Genomic DNA, 21192 nt, shown 5'->3' with positions numbered 1-21192 from the left:
GATAGAGATAGAGAGAGAGAGAGAGAGAGAGAGAGAGAGAAAGTCATCACTTGAGCTCTATTTAAAATAAATACAACCTATAAGCTCCTTTGTGAAAGGTCATTGTCACTATTTTGGGGAGAAAACAAGATCATATTTTTGCCATTATTTTAGGACATGCAAGTGGCTAATAAACATAATAGCATGGTTGCAAACAATAAAACACATTAGTCAATAACGTGTGTGTTACATGTCACATGTAGATGGATGGGCAGGAATTGAGATGCACTTTACATCAATCTAAAATCTGATTAATATGCAAAAAAAGAAAAAAAGAGGTGAGATGGAGAACATTATATACATGATTGATGACTGATTTGGAGGTTAAATGTTAACGCTAGGGGTGGCAATTGGCATCCCCTGAGACCCCAAAGGATGCCCCCGAGACAGAGAGAGCACTCAATTATAATTTATTAGGGCTCATGCAATATTATGTCCTCAACTAAACCAGTAGCAATAGTTTTAAATGTCTTTTCTGGAGTTTAATTTAATTAAAAAATTTGCCTCATGTATAGCAATTTAGATTCATTTTGTGTGCGCAATATCCTCTACATGTGTGCCTAAAGTGTGCCTAAAGTGAAAAGGTATAAAGGTCAGGGTATCTGACTACTTCTGTCTCCCAAAAAGACCTTAGCAAGGAGCTCAGGGCAGCCTCATACTTTCAGTCCTGAAAACATGCTTATATACTGTAGACTAGCTTTTAATCTAACACTTTGTCTGGCCTTTTGCTTCCTTTTAGTTTATGTCCATTGGATCTAATATTTCACTTTGACCGTTACCTAATCGTGCATTTTCAGTTATAATGTATTTAGTTATTACTTAGTCCTGAAAACACTATGTAAACTCACAATTACTACTCACATTTTGACACGTGTCATTGTGATGATTGCTTTTTATTGTAATACAAAAACCGATCCTAATCCTGTAATATGATGTTCATCCTGCAATGATTCACTTCCCTCCGTGTTTAAAACACTTTTCTTTTCTATTCTTTATTCAACGCCCGTTTTTCTATTCTAGTGTAGCATAATGCTTACAAGCACCGATTTGATTTGAAGCAATTCAATGGACAGTTCAATGGCCTGTATGGATTTAGGATGACGCAGAGCTCCGTGCTGAGCTCAACATCCCTGGCAGCTGTATGCGAGAGCCGGTAATTACATGCTGTCACGCAATGCTCATAATACGCACCAGCCAATCTAAATTGTCATTATCTAATGCGCCTGTCACGGTGGCAAAAGAACGCTCCTCGTTGCTATCAAAAAGAGATGTTCCGAGCAGCCGAGGGCATTCTCCATGCTGTCGCCGGAACAGGAGCAGGGGTGTGGAACATGGACTGGCCTTGTTGGGTTTCCTTTGAACAGGAGCAGGGGTGTGGAACATGGACTGGCCTTGTTGAACAGGAGCAGGGGTGTGGAACATGGACTGGCCTTGTTGGGTTTCCTTTTCATCTGACAATCTGTCATATGTTATTACATGGGCTGTTAAATGTGGGGAATTGATTTATCAAGAGTGCTTACTGCTTCTGTGTGTGTGTGTGTGTGTGTGTGTGTGTGTGTGTGTGTGTGTGTGTGTGTGTGTGTGACTGTGTGTGTGTGTGTGTGTGTGTGTGTGTGTGTGAGGGAGAACTCAGATGGAGCATTATTTGCGTACTTCTAAGAGGTAATGACTATGAATATCCAGTATAATTGAATAAATATCCAGTATAATTATTGCTCAAATAAGATGCATGCATAATCAGGCATAATCTCCAGTTTATTTTAGTTCAAGGCATTTTTTCCCCCTTGAGGAAAAGTCACCTAGGGTTATACATCACATTATCACCATCAGCCAATAGAACTATGGTTTGATACCAATGCAAAGTTTACCAGAATATATATATTAAAAAAAAGTTTATATTTATCAGTGAATAGTAATGTTGGGTTGATATACTGTATAAGAATTCATGAACATACTATCTTGATTAGCTTGCTACTTATTTTTATTCCGGTGTTACTATGCCATACATTACTTTCTCTTTTATTTGAAACTAAATGTTTTTTTGTTTATTTTCTAAATGACCCCCGTCCCCCTCCCTTTTTTGTCTTTTAATGCTTTGTTATTTAATTTGCATGTTCAAAATAACGATCAACTCAAGGTCCCCTGTGTTCATTTGACTCGTGTATTTGAAACGTGTACAAATGAACAGTGTGTGTTAGTTCCCTGCACCTGTGTGAGGAGTTGAGCAGCGTTTTGAGGGAGCTGGGGTTGCGGATCAGTTTGTCCAGCAGACAGACGATCTCCTCAAACTTGGGGCGGCTGCTGCGCTCTCGCTGCCAACAGTCCATCATGAGGTGGTACAACGCTGCCGGGCAGTCCATAGGGCCGGGCAGGCGGTAGCTCTCCTCCACTGCCTTGATTACCTACAGACAGAGAGAGACAGAGAGAGATTACAATCACCCAAGGGGAGTTTGAAAACCAGAGACACAGAGAGAGAGAGACACAGAGAGTGTGTTCTGGTTTCAATCGTACATTTTAAGCAAATCGTTGCCGTCGTGCAGAAACATCTTATCTCCATGTAAATTGTCGTCCCCCCCCCCCCTAAATTAACAACCTACTTGATATCTTTATACTTTATTAGTCAGAAATGTAAACAGCACATTGTACAGTAAGAAAGCTAAAAGGATAACACAAATTCCATCCTGGTCCCATGTCTTCATGGCTTAGCCCTTATCCCTAAACTTATTTGCCAGTTTCTACTACTTTGAAAAACCCTTAAAAATAGTTCAAATAGCTGATCTGCAAGCTCACAACGTGTCCATGTAGATCAGCTTGAACGGTTGTAAAATGCTTTTCAAAACAGTAAAAAAAGAAAAAAAAAGAAAAAGGCCAATAAGTGTATGGATAAGGTGTAAGATAGGGCCCTATATGTACATGCAAGCTCGTATGTCTGCTACTTGTGCACTGGATTTGAATCCTGAAAAGTAACATGATGAGACATAATGAGGTTTCCACCTGACAGAGAAGAAATAATTGCTTCCGTCTCAGCTGGGCTTCACTGCATAATGAAGGCCAATGAACATAAAGGCCAATACATTCTCCATTCCACATCGGCGAAAACGTTAAAAATACAATCCTGTTCGGACCAGAGTTTGGACACCTCGGGGTACACAAGTTCTGAGAGAAACGTTCTGAGAACACCCGTCAGATGTTCTGAATGACCTCAATTAGTCAATTTGTAGTTACTGTATACTGTATCACCTCCCTTTCTGAAGAAAAGTTAGGACGTCGGAAAGGAGCAAGGAATTCCCTTTACTTACACTGGGAAAACATTATAATAATGAAGAAATGGTCCTTATTGTCTCCACCAGGCCGAAGGCATGGGGAGAGAGTATGTTTTGCACTCCGTCCGTCCGTCCGTCCGTCCGTCCGTGTGTGTGTCCGTGAACAGCTAATCTCGGCCACCGTTAACCCGGTCGATGCCATATTTTGCACACACACTCCCTGGATGCCAACCATGAACCTCTGCCCCAAACTTTCCAGAACGGCCTGTTATAGCGCCACCAGGAGGCCGCTTTGTGCAAAACAAGTTTTTCAATGCCATATTTTGCACACACACTCCCTGGATGCCAACCATGAACCTCTGCCCCAAACTTTCCAGAACGGCCTGTTATAGCGCCACCAGGAGGCCGCTTTGTGCAAAACACGTTTTTGCACAGTACACCTACAGATGTTGTCCAAACATCACGCAAATTGCTACACAGTCTCTCTAGAGCCATTCAACGAAACGGGTCTTTCAGATTTATCAGACTCCATCCTGATTGGTTAAGATTGGCTTCCAAAGTTCACAGGAGTGCTCAGTTTCAAACAAAATGCTGCAAATCATGAACACATCGCGTGATTTCCGTGAAATTGTGCACCCACATTCCCACTAGGCCGAGGACGAAATGCCACATGAACAATTTCAACTCAGCCTCAAGGTGGCGCTATAACTGGCCAAAAAGTGTTTTTACCTCTAACTGCACGGATCTGTGGATAACCTGGTGGAGACCTGTGCCCGGAAGGGCACTTTTTCTAGTTCCAAATAATTTCACCCTCGCTTATCCAAAACATGATATTTCACAAATATTCAATCTTATTCATGACTAAGTTAACACATTAGTGTTTTCATACTTTAAAGCGTCAGCCACTGCAATCGTCTTGGGATCTGAACCCAAATCTCTATCACTGAGCTAAGACAGCAACACCTGCTTGGGGGCGGGAAGATGATGCGCTTTGAACTTCAGTCATAAGCGCTCGTCAGCCAGTAGTGTTTCCACCTGACACCATCGTCTGAATGTCTCAATAGAAGAGCAGGGATGAGCACCTCCTACCACTGCAGGTGTGCTAGTTATATTGAAGTAACATACTTTGCCATTCTATTGACCCATCTATTCATCTATCGTATCGTAGCCATTTAGACCAATCAGTGTGCAGTACTGCCCAGCACGAGTGGAAACCAGTGTGCAGTCTTCAACCTAGTTCTGCTAGTGGAAGACACTGTAGGGAATTGATTTGTTGAGTTCATGACAGCCTTTACTTGTGTCAAACTCGCATGAAAGACCAGACATGATGGCGCACGCACGTGCACACTCTTCTCTCTCTCGCTCTCCTCGTCTCTCAGACACGCCGTTATGGGTGTGTGAGAACACACCCATAACAGCGTGCATCAATGAACATGCCACATCTGCACAAACAGAGAATACATCACATGCACACGCCACGCGTGCATGTGATGTATTCTCCGTTTGTGTGTGTCTGTGTGTGTGTGTGTGCGATACGTATGCGTGCGTGAATGGACTACAGAGCTGACTGGCAGAGATGAAAGATAGGAGAGAGAGAGAGAGAGAGAGAGAGAGAGAGAGAGAGAGAGAGAGAGAGAGAGAGAGAGCAGGAGTGCTCATTACATCTGAGAGAGAGAAAAAGGACGGAGAGAGAAACAGAGGGAGAAGGCGAGGGGGGGGAATAGAGAACCGAGAATTTGAGATAAAGAACGAGTCCATGACTGAGTGTGTGAGAGAGAGAGAGAGAGAGAGAGAGAGAGAGAGAGAGAGAGAGAGAGAGAGAGAGAGAGAGACACTGCACTCAAGAGCCAATGAGTGAAAATCCTATAAGGCTTTCAATTAAACATCAAAGGTGTTCTCCTCTGCTCTGTCAGACAGACAGCCTAATAACTAGACGATGGAAGGAGACGCGCTGAGACGAGGCATGATGAGGTCAATGGAGGGTTGTGTGTGGGTGTGTCTGGCTGTTAGTGTGTGTGTGGGTTGTACAGGTGCAGGGCTGTTATGATGGAATCAGTCAAATAGAATACATATTTCTGCCTAATAGAGTATTCAGAATCAACCCTACAATGTTACCTGCCTGCGACAAAAGCTGATCCATGATCACATCACAGCAGAGTATAAAGTAAACATTGCTGTATTATATATGGTATATGCACGTCTATGAAGTGTACTCTGTGTGTGTGCGTGTGTGCGTGTGTGGCATCTCACTGAAGAAATGCCACGTTCACTTTGTGTGACATAATAATCATTATCTCCATGGAGACGACCCCAGTGCTGCCCTACGGCTGCCAGTCTGCCACCCTTCTCTCCCTCTCCCTCTCTCATCCTCTGTCTGTTTCCCCCTCCCTCCCTTCCTCCCTCCCTCCCTCCCCCCCCTTACTCCGTCTCGCTCTCACTGTAATTCTTCTCTGATGTATAAACATACAGGCCATCGGGGCACAAGTGTAGAAATGGACCTTAACCTTTACGCTTAATCATTTGTTTTACACATTCAGAGGGGAATCATCACCACTATACACATACAGGCCATCGGGGCACCTGCTACGCCACACAATCTAGAGAGAAAAGTGTACAAAAAATAATAATAAAAAAGAAAGTGTATAAATGGACCCTAACCTTTTCGGTTAATAATTTTATTTACACTTTCAGAGTTGAATTAACACCACGTCTACAGTAGGTGATGCTGGGATGTTCTGTGACCTTGACAGGACAGTTAAAATAGTGATGTGATGACACCCCACAGTAAAAATCCTCAGTGTTCATTCATCCATCTGTAACTGCGCGCGGGTACGAATGTAAACGACGGTTACATCCGTATACCGCCCGGAGTTAAATTAGCGCTGAGGATTGTTACAGTGTGGCTTGCTTCTAATTAAAAGCTTTTAATAAATCATGGCCGTTGCGGTGCACTCCTGTGGCTCAGCGGCAGTTAATATGCACGCCATGTCACTCCGGTTCTCTCCACCCCTCACCGCCGTCTCACTCTCACTGCTGAACAGTCTAGATCAGTCTCACTCTCACTGCTGAACAGTCTAGATCAGTCTCACTCTCACTGCTGAACAGTCTAGATCAGTCTCACTCTCACTGCTGAACAGTCTAGATCAGTCTCACTCTCACTGCTGAACCGTCTAGATCAGTCTCACTCTCACTGCTGAACCGTCTAGATCAGTCTCACTCTCACTGCTGAACAGTCTAGATCAGTCTCACTCTCACTGCTGAACCGTCTAGATCAGTCTCACTCTCACTGCTGAACCGTCTAGATCAGTCTCACTCTCACTGCTGAACCGTCTAGATCAGTCTCACTCTCACTGCTGAACCGTCTAGATCAGTCTCACTCTCACTGCTGAACCGTCTAGATCAGTCTCACTCTCACTGCTGAACCGTCTAGATCAGTCTCACTCTCACTGCTGAACCGTCTAGAATAGATCAGTCTCACTCTCACTGCTGAACCGTCTAGATCAGTCTCACTCTCACTGCTGAACCGTCTAGATCAGTCTCACTCTCACTGCTGAACAGTCTAGATCAGTCTCACTCTCACTGCTGAACCGTCTAGATCAGTCTCACTCTCACTGCTGAACCGTCTAGATCAGTCTCACTCTCACTGCTGAACAGTCTAGATCAGGGGTTCTCAACGTTTTTGGCCTGGGAATCCCCGGAAATGCTTTGGCAATGTCTTGGGACCCCCGCCCCGCCCCCTCCCGACCCCCAATATAAATTGACTGCTACAATAACCTTAATAATAGAGACAATACACCATAAATAAATACTGAAACCAGATATAATCATTAGGGAAGGTGTATACATGTACTATGTGTACTATAAGTAAACTCGTCATTTTCCAGCCAATCAGTTGCAAAGACATAATAATTAGAAAATAATTTGGGGACCCCCCAAAATAATTCGGCGACCCCCATGAGGGGTCGCGACCCCCTTGTCTAGATTAGAACAACTAAACTTTAACAGAATCTTTCTAAAACATTGTGCACCCATATTGCAATTTACAATAATTGCAATATGTTCATCAAGTATATTCTGCTTTTCATTTTTTTTTCTTTACTTGACTCCTGTTTTTCTATCCAAGTATAATGTTTACAAGCACAATAATAATTTATGTCTATTCAGCTGTATATTCTCAGATTTCAGTGACAATCTCGTTATGATTTCAATAAACATCTTGAGCTACAGATGTTTGGCTTTGTAATCTATAAGAGCAAAGAGGGTCTGTTTGTCTGTGTGATAGTCTTGCAGATTGACAAAGGGCTCGTTTCCAATACATATACGACCACAATGGTAACTCGCTTTTTGTGTTATCCTTTTAGCACCATTGTAATCGTATCAATGTACAGTACTTTTTGCAGACTGTTAATAAAGTATTCAATCAATCAAAAGAAGGAAACGCAGCGCCAGATTTCTTACACACACACTAGTGCCAGTAGAACACAGTAGTACTCCACAACTTCATGTATGTTTTATACTTTTTGAAATATTTAACTTGAATACGTCAATGAGGCTCTGATCGGTCTGAAACCTTGCCTTGAATCCTTGGCCAATTACATGTTTTTCTTTGATCAGAGATGAGCAAGTAGCCTAGGGGAGGGGGGGGGGGGTATTATTATTCCATTCATATTCAAAATTAATTTGAACACCCCCTTATACAGTACGTATATAGCAGTGTTTTGTTGTTTCCATCTTTGACTGCTTGCTGATGTGCGTCAGCCACAGTACACATATTTCATTAAACTGGTTCACACTCACTGGACTCCTCTGGACGCTGGCAATTACCGCGCTGGAAAACCAGCATGGGTGTTAATTGCATTAAAACATTTTGGGCGGGAACCCCTTTTGGCGTTTTAAACATTATGTTGTAATTTAGCTATTGGAAAATAGCAGATCTACAAGCTCATAGCGCGCCACCGAGTGGCGCGCTACGAGCTTGTAGGTCTGCTATTTTTGAAAAATCGAAGAAAGACTGACATCGAAACATAGCTTTTTCAGAAAACTGTCAGGATGTAGAAGACATTTTTAGAATCTGATCTCAGGTCAGAATGGGTTAATGTAGCGGCCTCTGTGGAGCGCAGGCTGTCTGACACCGCTGATACAGATTCAGACACCCAGGAGCCTCAGATACACACACGCTCACATTTACATATCTCACTGGACTCAAAGCGGTGGTTCTCTAACTTTTTTAATTTCATGGATCCCCGGTCTTTAGGTCACGGACACGCTTAACTTAAGAGAGAGTGTACAACTGGGTCCATTTGGTCCCATTTGTACATTCTCTGAGTTATAGACCTATATGAGGATCCATTTAGTTACAAACTATCAATTATTTAGCTTGAGATCGCCTGTATCCACAGAACCCCCTTTGGACAAAATAAAAGATTATTTTAGTATTTTAGTAAACAACGGCTGAGTAAAGTTTCAAATTTGAATTCACCCGAAACATACATTTTGTAACCGTGATTGATCATCAGCGCTTTGTTATGAGCCCTGAATAAAGCTTGTTTGGACCAAACTGGGAAAAGAATCAGAGATAAATGCATTTGAAAAAACTGTTTACATTGAAGGCGGACTATTTCACTTCCGATTCATTTCAGGTTTTATCGCTTTCCTAGCAACCTAGTTACACTCATACGTTGGCGAAGACTGCGATCTAACATAATCAATGATTATTATTGGCAATGTGAACCTCATAGCTTTTTGACGTCATTGGCACAGAATGAGAGTTAAAGTGTCACACGTACGTCCTGGTTGGACATCTCCCAGTAAGGCCTCTCTCCATAGGACATCACCTCCCACATCACGATGCCGTAGCTCCACACGTCACTGGCCGACGTGAACTTCCTGTAGGCGATGGCCTCTGGAGCCGTCCAGCGAATGGGGATCTTCCCACCCTGTCACATCACGCAAATATAAAGAAATCATGAATAAATAAAAATGAATACATGAATTAAAAACAAAAACAATGTTAAATAGTGAAAATACAAAATAAATCTACACGGTCAAATCATGGTGGGGCACCCGCTGGGCCTAGTGGTCCAGGCGCATGCCACACACAGGCTCTGGCCTGACAGCGTGTCGCGTGTTCGAGTCCTGTTCATGACGAACCTTTTGCTGCGTGTCTCTCCCATTCTCTCCCTCCCACTTTCCTGTCTGTCTTCACTCATATCTATCAATAAAGGCCAAAAAACTAACCTTAAAAAAAAGTAACATCATGGTATTTTCACTATTTTTGAAATGTGGTGTCCTGAGGAGACCACATTTCTCTTTTGGGTCTCAAACTGAAAAGGTGTGGGAACTGGGAACTACACCTTTTCAGTGTGTGTGTGTGTGGGGGACGGACACTTACGTACACCTGTGATAAGAAAAGACAGAAATAGGCGTAGGGGACTGAGATAGAGGCACACAAAGAGAGAGAGAGCGAGAGAGAGAGAGAGCATGCGTGTGCTACTAAAGACAGGGAGGGAGGGGGGGGGGGGAAGCACACTCAGAGATAGCTTAGTGGAGAGTGACAGGAAGCTGGATGCTCAGGCAGCAGAACCCACTGCTAATTGGCTGTTGGGGAGCCTGGGCTGAGTGCTAATTGGCTCTCCTCCAGGATTCAACATCCTGTCTCTGGCGGCTGTCAGCTTTCCTCTCAGCCTGAGACACAGCTCAATTTACAGCCCGCTGTGTGTGTGTGCGCATGCACGTGCGTGCGTGTGTGTGTGTGTGTGAGAGAGAGAGAGAGAAAGAGAGTGTTAGAGATATAGTGTGTGACAGAGTGTCTGCTAAAGGACTGTGTCGTTTAATAATTTTCGACTTCTCGGTCCAAAGTTACATTTGTGTGCTCACCCGTACCTCTCTCCATCCATCTTGCTCTCTCCTCCTCTCCCCTCTCTCTCTCTTTTTCAAGAGCTAAAGTAGAACATAATGCTTAAAACACCAAAAGGGGTTTCCGCACAGAATGGGTTAATGGAATATTAATACCCCCCCCACACACACACACATAATAAACATTATAATAGCTATACAGATGTCAGGAAAAATTACTATTATCTCCTATCCTCGAAGTCCAAATGTACCCAAAACATCAGGTGCTCTCTCTCACCCCGTGTCTCTCTCGCGCGCGCACACACACACACACACACACACACGCACACACACACTTATGTCTTACCCGTGTTGTGTACGCGGCCTCGGGGTCGTCCTCTAGGACTCTGGACAGGCCAAAGTCAGAGACTTTACACACCAGGTTACTGTTGACGAGGATGTTACGAGCTGCAAGGTCACGGTGGACGTAACCCATGTCCGATAAGTACCTGAAATCAATAACACAGTGGACCTGAATGATGCAACTGTACCTTAGCTTAAGCCATTGGTTCTCAACCTTGTCACGCCTGCATGTGTAGGTATCGTTATCTTGAAATCTATTCCGTGTTCGACTGGGAGCCAGTGAAGGTCACGGAGGACTGGTGTGATGTGGTCCTTGGATCGGGTTCTGGTGAGCAGGCGGGCGCAGGGACGTAGCTGACCATTTGGTTGTCCTACTCATAGGATATTTGTGCTGCCCCCCCTTCCCGAGAACGCTCACACGGCCGCTCGTTATTACGCGGCGGAGCCGCAGAGAAATTTGTTAATATGAGGGTCGGCTTGGCACTTTTTGGCACATTTTGTTGCCCCCTCGGCGTGTTGCCCTACTCGCAGTGCGTATACGTAGCGACGGCACTGGGTGGGCGGCACAGTTTTGTACACTGTAGTTTCTTGAGAACCTTGGTGGTAGGTTATGTACAGTATATGGCACTGTGTTAATCAATAATTGATCTTCTTGACCTTGACTCTTGACCACCAAATTGCAATGCAGGTCAGGTATTGAGTTACAGATCCAATATATTGTCACTGTCGGGTGGAAACCTTCTATGTCCAAAGCCGTTCCTTTTTTATTATCATTTAAAGGTCCTACAACATTAAATTTTACTTTTCAAAAACAAATTGGGCTTCCCTATACCATCTGTCTTCTATCCCCCAAAATACCCAATTTTGAACAATAAGGCTTACTCATTATATTTGAGTTTTTATGTACAGTGGTCTCACAACAGGCCAACTGATGTGGTGGTACCGCGCTGTCTTATTATAATGAGTCAAAGATGTGGGAGGGGAGTAGCTGGGATGAGGGTGTGGCGGAGAAAATAATTAGCATACACAGCACCCCCACCACATCAGGACATTGTGGTGCTGCAGCTAAAACTGCTTTAGATGCCAGATAGAAATGACATGGACTGGTTATATCAGAGTGGTGATTTAGGCTCAAACCATTAGAAATATTTGTAGTTAAAAATATATATTTTAAACTAGTGAAAACAGCCAATCTACAAGGTCACAACACATTGCAATGTGACCCGTTCTGACCTTCTGCTTCCTTCACTACTTCTAACTAAATTTAATTTGTCATGTCAAATGACATTTGGAGACATGAGGTTTCTGCCCGACAGCAACAACATGAAGTCTGGTGGCCTTGTGTTGTTATTTCATCGATGATGACAGAGTATGGAGTTATTGAGGACAGAGTAGACCCTTGAGACAGACTGCAGGCTCGCACACTTCTCTAAAAGCTTCCATCTCACAGTGTGTACATCGGAACTACTGAAAACATATAGTGTATGTCCCATCTCCCCCACTTCCATTGTGCCTCCTGTAAATCAGATTAGTCAAAGTCTATCAGGTACCTCATGCCAGATGCGATGCCACGAAGCATGCCAACCAGCTGGATCACTGTAAACTGAGCATCATTTTTCTGTTGGAGAGAGAGACAGAGAGAGGGAGGGAGGGAGAGAGAGACAGAGAGAGAGAGGGAGAGAGAGAGAGGTTGTTGTGTCAGGAAAGAGACAAACAAACACGAACACACGCACGCATGCACAGAATTATTTGGGGACCCACATGCAATATATCTTCACGGGCCAGCAGTGGGCCCTGGTACACAGGTTGGGAATGGTTTACTCCACACCACCACACAGCATGTAGGCCCTGCCAGAGAGCAGCACAGTAGACTGTGAGAGTGCAAGAATTGGCCTCAAATGGAAACGTCCATTTGGGCCAACCGTTACACTCTCAGTTTATATCCACAGGAGGAGAGAATTGTACTGTGTGGGCTCAAGGGGCAGGGCTGTAACCGGTGAAGGACACACAAACCCTGCACTCACCGCCACCACATGACCACCGACCCACGCAGAGTTGAGCGCGGCCATGTCCGTGTCGCCGCTTGATAAGGATGCCCACCCCCCCTGCCCGGTTTGGATACATTGGCCTAGTTCAGCACAATGTTAAGAATGCTATTTAAACGGATGCTAGGTTCATTGTTTTCCTACCACCTATAGTTTCATGTTATTTCGATGGTACTGTATATTGTTGGACTGATGCTAGGTTCTTGGTTTATCTTGGGATCCTAGTTTCCTGAGGCACTACCACTGTCTCTGCATTCTATGTAAGCTATTATCTTGCCGGTCACTCTGGAATAAGTGTGCTAAATCTGCTAAATGCCTAAATTGTAATTGTACTCGACCGTTCAACTAAGTATATACTGTAGGGTTTACTCTTTTTTTTTATCCTATCCAACTATATTTTGGGGGCAAGGTACTTTTATTGAAGTTTAACCTTGGTTTCAGCGTGGTAGAGTGGACTTTTTTGATGGATACTGCGGACAGGCCCCAGACAGTTTGAGCCAATGACCTTGTGTATCTAGCTGTGTTCCTCCTACATGGCTTTCCCACAGCGCTGTGTCCTATCTCCCCTCTTGCATTATATCCTCTCTGTCAGGCAGAAACTTTGTATCGCCATATTATTAACAACTTGAACCCCAGCATCCATATTATGGGGGGGGAACATTGGCCAAAAACCGGTGAGATTTGGTTTTGACTTTTGAGTGGTTAAATGGTTAATTTGCTTATTTGCCAACATCGTGACACCAGGTTGAAAATGGTTTGCTTTTATAAATATACGACAAGGTTTCTACCAGCTATTACAGCTATTACACCAATAGCAGTAGAATTTCCAATTCCAATTGATATTCTGAATTGTGCAAAGGATACCATTATATTAAGGTTACTACAAGAGGCATGAGATGTACGATTTCATAACGTGCAGAGGATGTTTACTTAAATTAAATGTGTCCACAACTAAAGACATGCATTATAGATTTGAGGGTTTCAGACAGTTGTTAGACGGTTCCATCACAGACTGTCACGGGGCATGGATTAGAGTGTCAGAAGTACTTAGGCATCATCGATGATGACAATTTGACATTTAACGACAGACGCAATAAAAAAAAAAGTCCTGCAATCTACAAAAAAAGGGCCTGACAGGTGTTAGTACTGACAACACAGTTCTACAGCTCTATGATTAATCTGTTGTTACCAGTTTTCCGACATTCATAATAAGCAGACAATGAAGAAAGTCTGCACGTTCTTCAACGCTGGGTACATCCCTTGTACAAAGGTGTGCAGTACAGAGGTTCAAGATTGTCAAACAACATTGCAACATGAAATGTCATGTGAAATGGACATGATGGACAGAAGTCATGTTGACTTGTTTGCCCCCATAGGGCCTTAGTCCTACTCCCCACTGACAGGTAGTTACCCCCCCCTTTTGATTTACATCAAAAGGGCATGTGAGCTCAAACCCACAATTCAACATTTTGGTTTTAAGATGTTGATATTAACTTTGTATTCATCCTTAGGACCCCAAATCACGCCTTGGAAAGCATGAGTGTCTATTTCAAACAAAGTGTTTGTCATAATTTGACCCCCCAGTATTAGGATGCATTAGGATGTTGATATTCATTCATCAGCCAACACTCCCCATTAATCAACTGTAGCCAATACACTATACATCATATTCCAATACAATAACAAATACTTATAATGTTCAGCATGAATAATAATGCCTTTCTGACACAGATCTGAACGTGGCACAGGGTACAGTATTTCCTGAGCTTGCCTGGGTTGGTGCAGAGCCATAGAGTGAGACAGAGTCATGACAACTCCGTTCACTTCATGCGGCCAGTCCAATGGCGGCTCTTCCACATACACTTCTTTTGGCGAACAGGGACACCGGACGTTTACGGAATGCATTGGAGTCTACGGGCGAGTACGTATACATGAACCACGTGACTGGCTGTCTTCTGCCCCCTCAATGTCGCAACTCTGTCTATACTATATATGGCTCTGGGTTGGTGGTGGCCTGGTTGCTGTGGCGATACATTTCCCATATTAGGGAGATCATTCAACAGGCAATGGCTTCCTCGATTGGTCATACCACCACATTGCCTTCGCGGATTGGCCAAGGTTTGCATGTCTTTTGTGCCCCCGTGACAATATAGGTGGTGGTGTGCAACACCTCCTATACCACTTTCACAGAGCATCTCATTGCTCTTGTACGTTTATATCCGTGGTGGTTGTGAGTGAAACGCCTCCAGATATGTTTCGCTGGACGGTGACCCTGAATAAAACACCCAAGACAACCATGCACCCTGCCGTGGCAGTGGGGCACAGAGTGTACTCCTTTGGGGGGTACGGTAACAGGAGCGACAGGGTGGATGTGCACGTCCTTAACACAGTGACCCTGCGCTGGATGAAGTTGCCCCAAGTGACAACTGGACGAGAACGCCCCCCCGAGGTTCCCTCCAACCGCCTGTACCACACGGCCGTGTTCATAGACTATGTCTACATCTGGGGGGGAATAGTGGATTTTGAAATCGACGAGTACAGCAATGCATTCGACATCTCGGGGGGGAACTGCAATGTGCTTTATGCATTTCAGGTCGACACACACAGATGGTTCAAACCCCAGGTTTCCGGGACCGTTCCGAAGGAGAGATCGATGCACTCGGCCTGCGTCTTGGGGAAGGTGATGTATATCTATGGGGGATTCAACATGCTGACCGGGGAGCTCAATGATGACCTCCACAAGCTAGACACCCCCGCGATGGTCTGGTCTTTAATTAACACCGGAGGCACGCCGCCCCCGGCTTCAGCCGATCACACTGCCACCATCATCGGGACAAAGATGTTTGTGTTCGGGGGCGAAGGGGACCAGGACCTGATCAACAACGTCACAGTGTTTGACACCGAGACCAACTGCTGGCGGAGCGCGCCTTCAGAACAGCTTCTCCCGGAGAGCCGCAAGTGCCATTCAGCCTTTGCCTACAATGGAGAGTTGTACATATTTGGTGGTAACAACTTCCCTCTGGATATTCGGATATTCAACGATCTGTGGAAATTCAACCCAGAGACCTTCTCGTGGAAGAAGGTTGAGCCCATGGGGAAACGCCCATGCAAGATGACCCATATGTGCTGCTGTATGGTGGGGGATCGCATCGTCCTCTTTGGAGGATGTCCACACGTACACATCCTAGACTTACGGACGAGTCTGAAGACATTATGCAAGCTGGCAGTACTTCAGTACGGTCTGGAGCCGTCGGGACTCCCACACGACGTCAGGTGGGAACTGGCGGTCATGACTAATGACGCCTGGCCGAAGGTGCCGATAATAAAGAAATGTGTTGGCTACGTGAATACAGTCCTAACTCTCTTCAACCTGCTGCCAAAATAAAACTTTAACTAAAATGATCACAAACTAGTGCACTATGCACACCACTACAATATTATTGTCTATCCATCTACGCCGTTTAAACACACCAGCACTGAGACACTAGATGGATGGATCTACTGGTCTCACAGTGGGACTCACATGTAATAATACAGTATGCGAGTCGTCCGTCCGCCCCCCCCCCGAGGGAAGTGAGGGGCGCTCTTATCATCATACATCACATTCCGTGCTCAGCCAATCAAATCATCACATACCGTGCTACAAACATTCCGTGCTAATACGCACATACATACAAAGCTGTGCATAGGAGTGGCTAGTGCCTCTCAAAGAACACAAAACACAAAACCCTCCAACCCCGTTATAAAAGGTCATCTATGAAGTATGACCCTATATTTGGGTTAAGTGGTAAAAAATTACATCACATAATGAACTGTGTGAATACAGCCCCAACTCTCCTGAACCTGCCAATATACTGTAACCACGTCAACCCTCTTAACTTTGTGTACTAGACCTGAGTTGGCTCAGATCGCTTATTTTCCTCCAAAACAAATACATCTCTGACAAAAATAACCCATTTACAATCTCCCAACACAGCGTTGCAACATGTTTTTTGATCTTGTAGATTGGCTATTCTTGTCAAATTTTACCCCCAGAATATATATATGCTGGGCTTCAAGTGGTCAAACTAATTCATCCATACATGAAACTAGTGCAGACCAAACCCATATTATTGTCTACACTATTTAAACATAGCCAGTGCTGAGATACTAGATGTATTGGTCTCACACTGTCCAAACCAAAAACACACAGTAAAATATAATGTTACTTTATCGACATTGTCCTGATCCAATGGCTGGGGAACACTGATCCAGGTGATCACGCACTTCACCACCAATCAGTGATTATCAAACAATTCCAACCATGGCATGGATGTATAGTAACAAAACATAATTGAATGCTTATCATCCCATTTCACAATCACAGTTCTCTCTCTACTTCCCATAATCTCCATCTTCCACCACTCCAAAAACATTCCTCCTCTGTGTAATCACCCCCCTCTGTAGAATACCTCTCCTTCCTCCTTTCCTATTGCCCCAGATTCTAGTTATCGTCTCCTCTTACCTTGAGGAAGGTGTCCAGAGATCCATTCTCCATGTACTCGGTAATGATCATCACAGGCTTGCCTGAGAAACGAGACATTAGAACATTAACCCATTCTGACCTGAGATCAGATTCTAAAAATGTCTTCTACATCCTGACATTTCTGAAATAGCTATGTTTCTATGTCAGTCGTCAGTCATTTTTCAAAAATAGCAGACCGACAAGCTTGTAGTGCACCACCGAGTGGCGCGCTATGAGCTTGTAGATCTGCTATTTTTCAATAGCTAAAGCATAACATAATGCTAACACCAGAAGGGGTTCCCGCCCAAAATGGGTAAAAAAATAATTAAAAAAATAGAATTACTGGCTGAAATTGGTAAATGAAATGCTGGTTACTTGCTTTACCGTAATATGGAACTGATGAATTGGAGGAAACGTTTGCATGCCAGTAAATAGTGCATGTCAATGTGGAGGTAAAGTCTTACAATGTTAAAAGCTTTTTACAGTCTACATTTGGGTAAACCTTCCACAATGCTTTAGTTCAGAAAATCTTTTATCATACAAATTTAAAACACCACTTAGTCATACTGTGTTAACCGTTTTCAATTAAACAAAAGTATGTTTTGAAAGTCGCTGGTATATTTTCCACAATAAACATATCTAATATCTAATATTAATAGACCTTCCAGCATTCCTTTTTGAGTGCTATACGTCCATATACAGTAGACAATGAAGCTACGAGGTGTGTCGCCAAAAGGACTACTGCAGTATGACTTTAAATGACTACTTCGCATAGGGAAACGACATGCCCGACGACTCACTTTTGGTGACCACGCCCTCCAGATGGATAATGTTGGGATGGTCGAATTGACCCATGATGGACGCCTCCCAGAGGAAGTCCCTCCTCTGCTGCTCCGTGTAGCCCGCCTTCAGCGTCTTGATGGCCACCTGGATCTCCCGCTTCCCGGGCAGCCTCAGCGGTCCGCTGCACACCTCTCCGAACTCACCTGAGAAACAAGTGACAGACGTAGCCGAGCGGTTGAGGCGCGCACCATATATATAGGCTATGATGCAGCCTGACAGTGAGTCCGGCCCGGGTTCGACCCTTGCTGCGCGTGCCGACTCTCTCCCCATTTCTTGTCAATCTCCACTGTACTATCCAATAAAGGAAGAAATATAAAAAAGAAAGAAGGTACAGACTGTTCCATGAGGTAGGAGAACAAACATTAACACAGCGATTCCAAACCTGTGGGCCGGCAGGATATTGGGTCACTTAGCATAGCATAGCATAACGCTAAGATTGTATTGATAACACAGCGTTAATAAGAAATGTCATGGAATTTTTTAGGGGCACTAGCCCCTCCTATGCCCAGCCTTGTGTGTCTGTGTGAACACAAACATTGGCTCATGATTGGCTGATCAGCCCTAAGCGATGATTTGATTGGCTGAGCAAAGTACATTGAAGATAAACGTGAGGGCAAAAAATGAAGACGCCAAAAGTGATCGTCTGGGATTGACATTTGTGATGATTTGATTGGCACGGAATGTGATGTATGATGATGTATGATCATGAGTATGTTCTCACAAGGTACATGCTCCGACGCTCACACGCACGCACACACACACGCACAGTATACTCACCAGCTCCTATGACCCTCTCTATGGAGATAAAGGAAACATCAATCTCCTGGGCAAATTCATGAACTGCCTGGTTGGGGTCCTCATAGGTGTGGGGGTCAACGTAGGTACGAACCCCTGGGAACTTTACTGCAAATACAAATACAAACACACCATCAACAACACATAATCAACCGTGCATACTGTACAGTGCGCTTTTGACGGGGTGGGACGGGGTGGAAAGTCCATGCCTCTGCATTTGATATCCCCCCTCTGGTCATTCACTGCGAGTGGGATAGTCTCACGTAGCCAGGCTGATGTGTCTGACATCTGGATTCACCGAATGGGCTCGGACGCCGGAGAAAACCGGCGCCAACAAACCTATAGGCCCATTGCTTTGAAAACCAATGACATACTGTAGGAACAATGGGTATTGCACAGTGGTGTAAACTAAAGCAACCAAGTACATTTGCTTAAGTAATTAGTACCATTTACAGGTATTTGTACTTTACTCGAGTATTTCTCATTTCCAATACCTTTACTTCTACTCCACTACATCTCAGAGACAAATATTGTACTTTTACTTTATTTACTTATGATTATTGTTATAAAACATACATTAAAGGTTTTAGGACATTAATTTTCATTTATTTTTCTTTTTCTTTTTTCTTTTAGGTTTTATGACCTCAATTACACCCAAAAAACCTGAACTTTGAACATTCAGTGGATTTTCTGTGGTCTGAAGTTTTCTTTGGGGTTTGGAAGCCTTTTGAGCTACAATGAAAACAGGCAACACAGTGAAAACAGTGACATCTGCTGGCAAATCCCATTGACATATATGGGATTTGCAGGGTCTTACATCACTTACTGCCGGCAAATCAGAGCACCTGTTTGAGCCAGAAAACCCCAGATCACAGAAAATCTACTGAATGTTAAAAGTTCATGTTTTTTGCAATTGAGATTAGAAAACCTAAAAAAAATAAGAACAATTCCAAAACCTTTTTTTAATGTCACAATCCCTTTAACCACTTCAGCCCTATATACATTTCAGACATTTGAAGATAGCAGATCTACAAGCTCACAATGTGTCAAAAAAGATGTTGAAACGGGACATTCTGCATAATGAGTAGTTTGTACTTTCGGTACTTTAACTTAAGTAAATTTTTAAGTAAATACTTTTGTACTTTTACTCAAGTACATTTTGGATTACGGACTTTTATAGTATTTCTATATTGCAGCTAGTATTGATACTTTTACGTAAGTAAAACATTTGAGTACTTTCTCCACCACTGATATTGTTATGGTCTGGCTCCCGGCCGGTCCATCTTTCTCTCCACAGACCTTGCCAGACCTGGCAACCTCTCCATAGACCTTGTCAGACCTGGCAACTCCCACTTTCCCTTCCACTCACACAGTCAGTTCACTCACCTGTCTCCAACCCCCCAATCATCCCACCTGTGAACACTTTGACAATCAGCCTGCCCCTTATATAACTGGACTCTTTGCACTCACACTTTGTCAGTTCATACATTCATGTTAGGTGGTCTACCCTGGAGCTCTTGTCTGTGTTCCCTATTCCTCTGGACCCTGCCGTGAATACCTCCGGTAATTGCTCGTATCTATTTTTGTGTTTGCATTTTGGGATTACTATTCCTCTGCCCGTTTTTTGTTGCCTTGCTTTTGTTCTGCATTTAATTCAATAAATAATAATAATAATAATAATAATAATAATAAACCTTTATTTATATAGCACCTTTCAAAACGAGGTTACAAATTAGTGTTTGAACACTACTCTGCTGTTTGTGAGTCTTGACTCTGCATTTTGGGTTCAACACATTCTGCCACCCTTTGACACCGTAACAGATATTGCATATAGCCGTGCGTGGGGGCATGGATTTCCACCTTGCATCGTTCCCCAGTAGGCTGCAGAGGGCAACGGGCACCAGGATAGTATTTTTACAATGCATTTTGTTGCACAACCACTTTGAAAGTCTCCCAAATTCTGATGAGATGAGAGCAGGCAGGACCAGCTGAGACCAGCTCCAATGGCAGCAGCTTGGCAGAATACAAATAAGTCTGTTTCAAAAAACAGAATATGGTTGATTGTGGGGGTTAGCAGAGATGGAGTACTTGTAGAGAGGCTGGGGAATTGGGAATTGGCTTTACTAAATTGGGACTTGAAGGGGAGAAAATGTTTTTCTTTTGTCTTGAAGGGGCATGTTTTGCACAATAAGAGTCTTTTCTTTATGTCTGCCCACGATCTCTGTGATTCATACAGTACGTTTGTTTACCTCAGTCACTGATACTAAAATCTGATATTTTATTTAATTTTTTTCTATGAACCTGTGACTTGACACCCATACTGTTATAAAACGAAAATAAAAAGATTTTGAAAAGAAAAGAAAACAGAATATGGCTGGACCTTGTACAGTATGGGCAATGTGAGAATTTGCGCAAATTCTCTATTTCTAATTCTTAATGACACGCTATGTTGACCTGCACCAGTACCAAAATCACAGTATTCTACCAGAATGAGGTCCAGGTCAAT

General features: G+C 43.7%; 2 protein-coding genes across 2 annotated transcripts in view; one reads left to right on the top strand and one right to left on the bottom strand.

Annotated features, from left to right (window-relative positions):
* Positions 1–1206: 1206 nt before the first annotated feature.
* Positions 1207–21192, bottom strand: part of epha5 (EPH receptor A5) — a gene marked incomplete at its 3' end in the record, with an annotated part of 104892 nt that continues 84906 nt past the window's right edge. Inside the window, exons 11-18 of the mRNA XM_083793285.1 lie at positions 18669–18794; positions 17849–18034; positions 17049–17110; positions 12050–12117; positions 10504–10645; positions 9089–9238; positions 2248–2441; positions 1207–1498 (exon numbers count right to left, since the gene is read on the bottom strand). Of these exons, the coding sequence (XP_083649411.1) occupies positions 1207–1498; positions 2248–2441; positions 9089–9238; positions 10504–10645; positions 12050–12117; positions 17049–17110; positions 17849–18034; positions 18669–18794 (1220 nt within the window). The remainder of the gene's footprint in view (positions 1499–2247; positions 2442–9088; positions 9239–10503; positions 10646–12049; positions 12118–17048; positions 17111–17848; positions 18035–18668; positions 18795–21192) is intronic.
* LOC310879593 (kelch domain-containing protein 3-like) lies at positions 14796–15929 on the top strand (the record flags this gene model as incomplete). The annotated part of the gene is made up of 1 exon (XM_083794364.1): positions 14796–15929. One exon carries the CDS (start codon positions 14796–14798, stop codon positions 15927–15929), a length of 1134 nt encoding a protein of 377 aa, XP_083650490.1.

This window comes from Protomyctophum parallelum (assembly GCF_964188405.1).
Source record: "Protomyctophum parallelum genome assembly, chromosome: 21".
Taxonomy (NCBI): Eukaryota; Metazoa; Chordata; class Actinopteri; order Myctophiformes; family Myctophidae; genus Protomyctophum; species Protomyctophum parallelum.
Note: the sequence above shows the minus strand (reverse complement) of the source record. Positions and strands in the feature narration are given on the sequence as shown.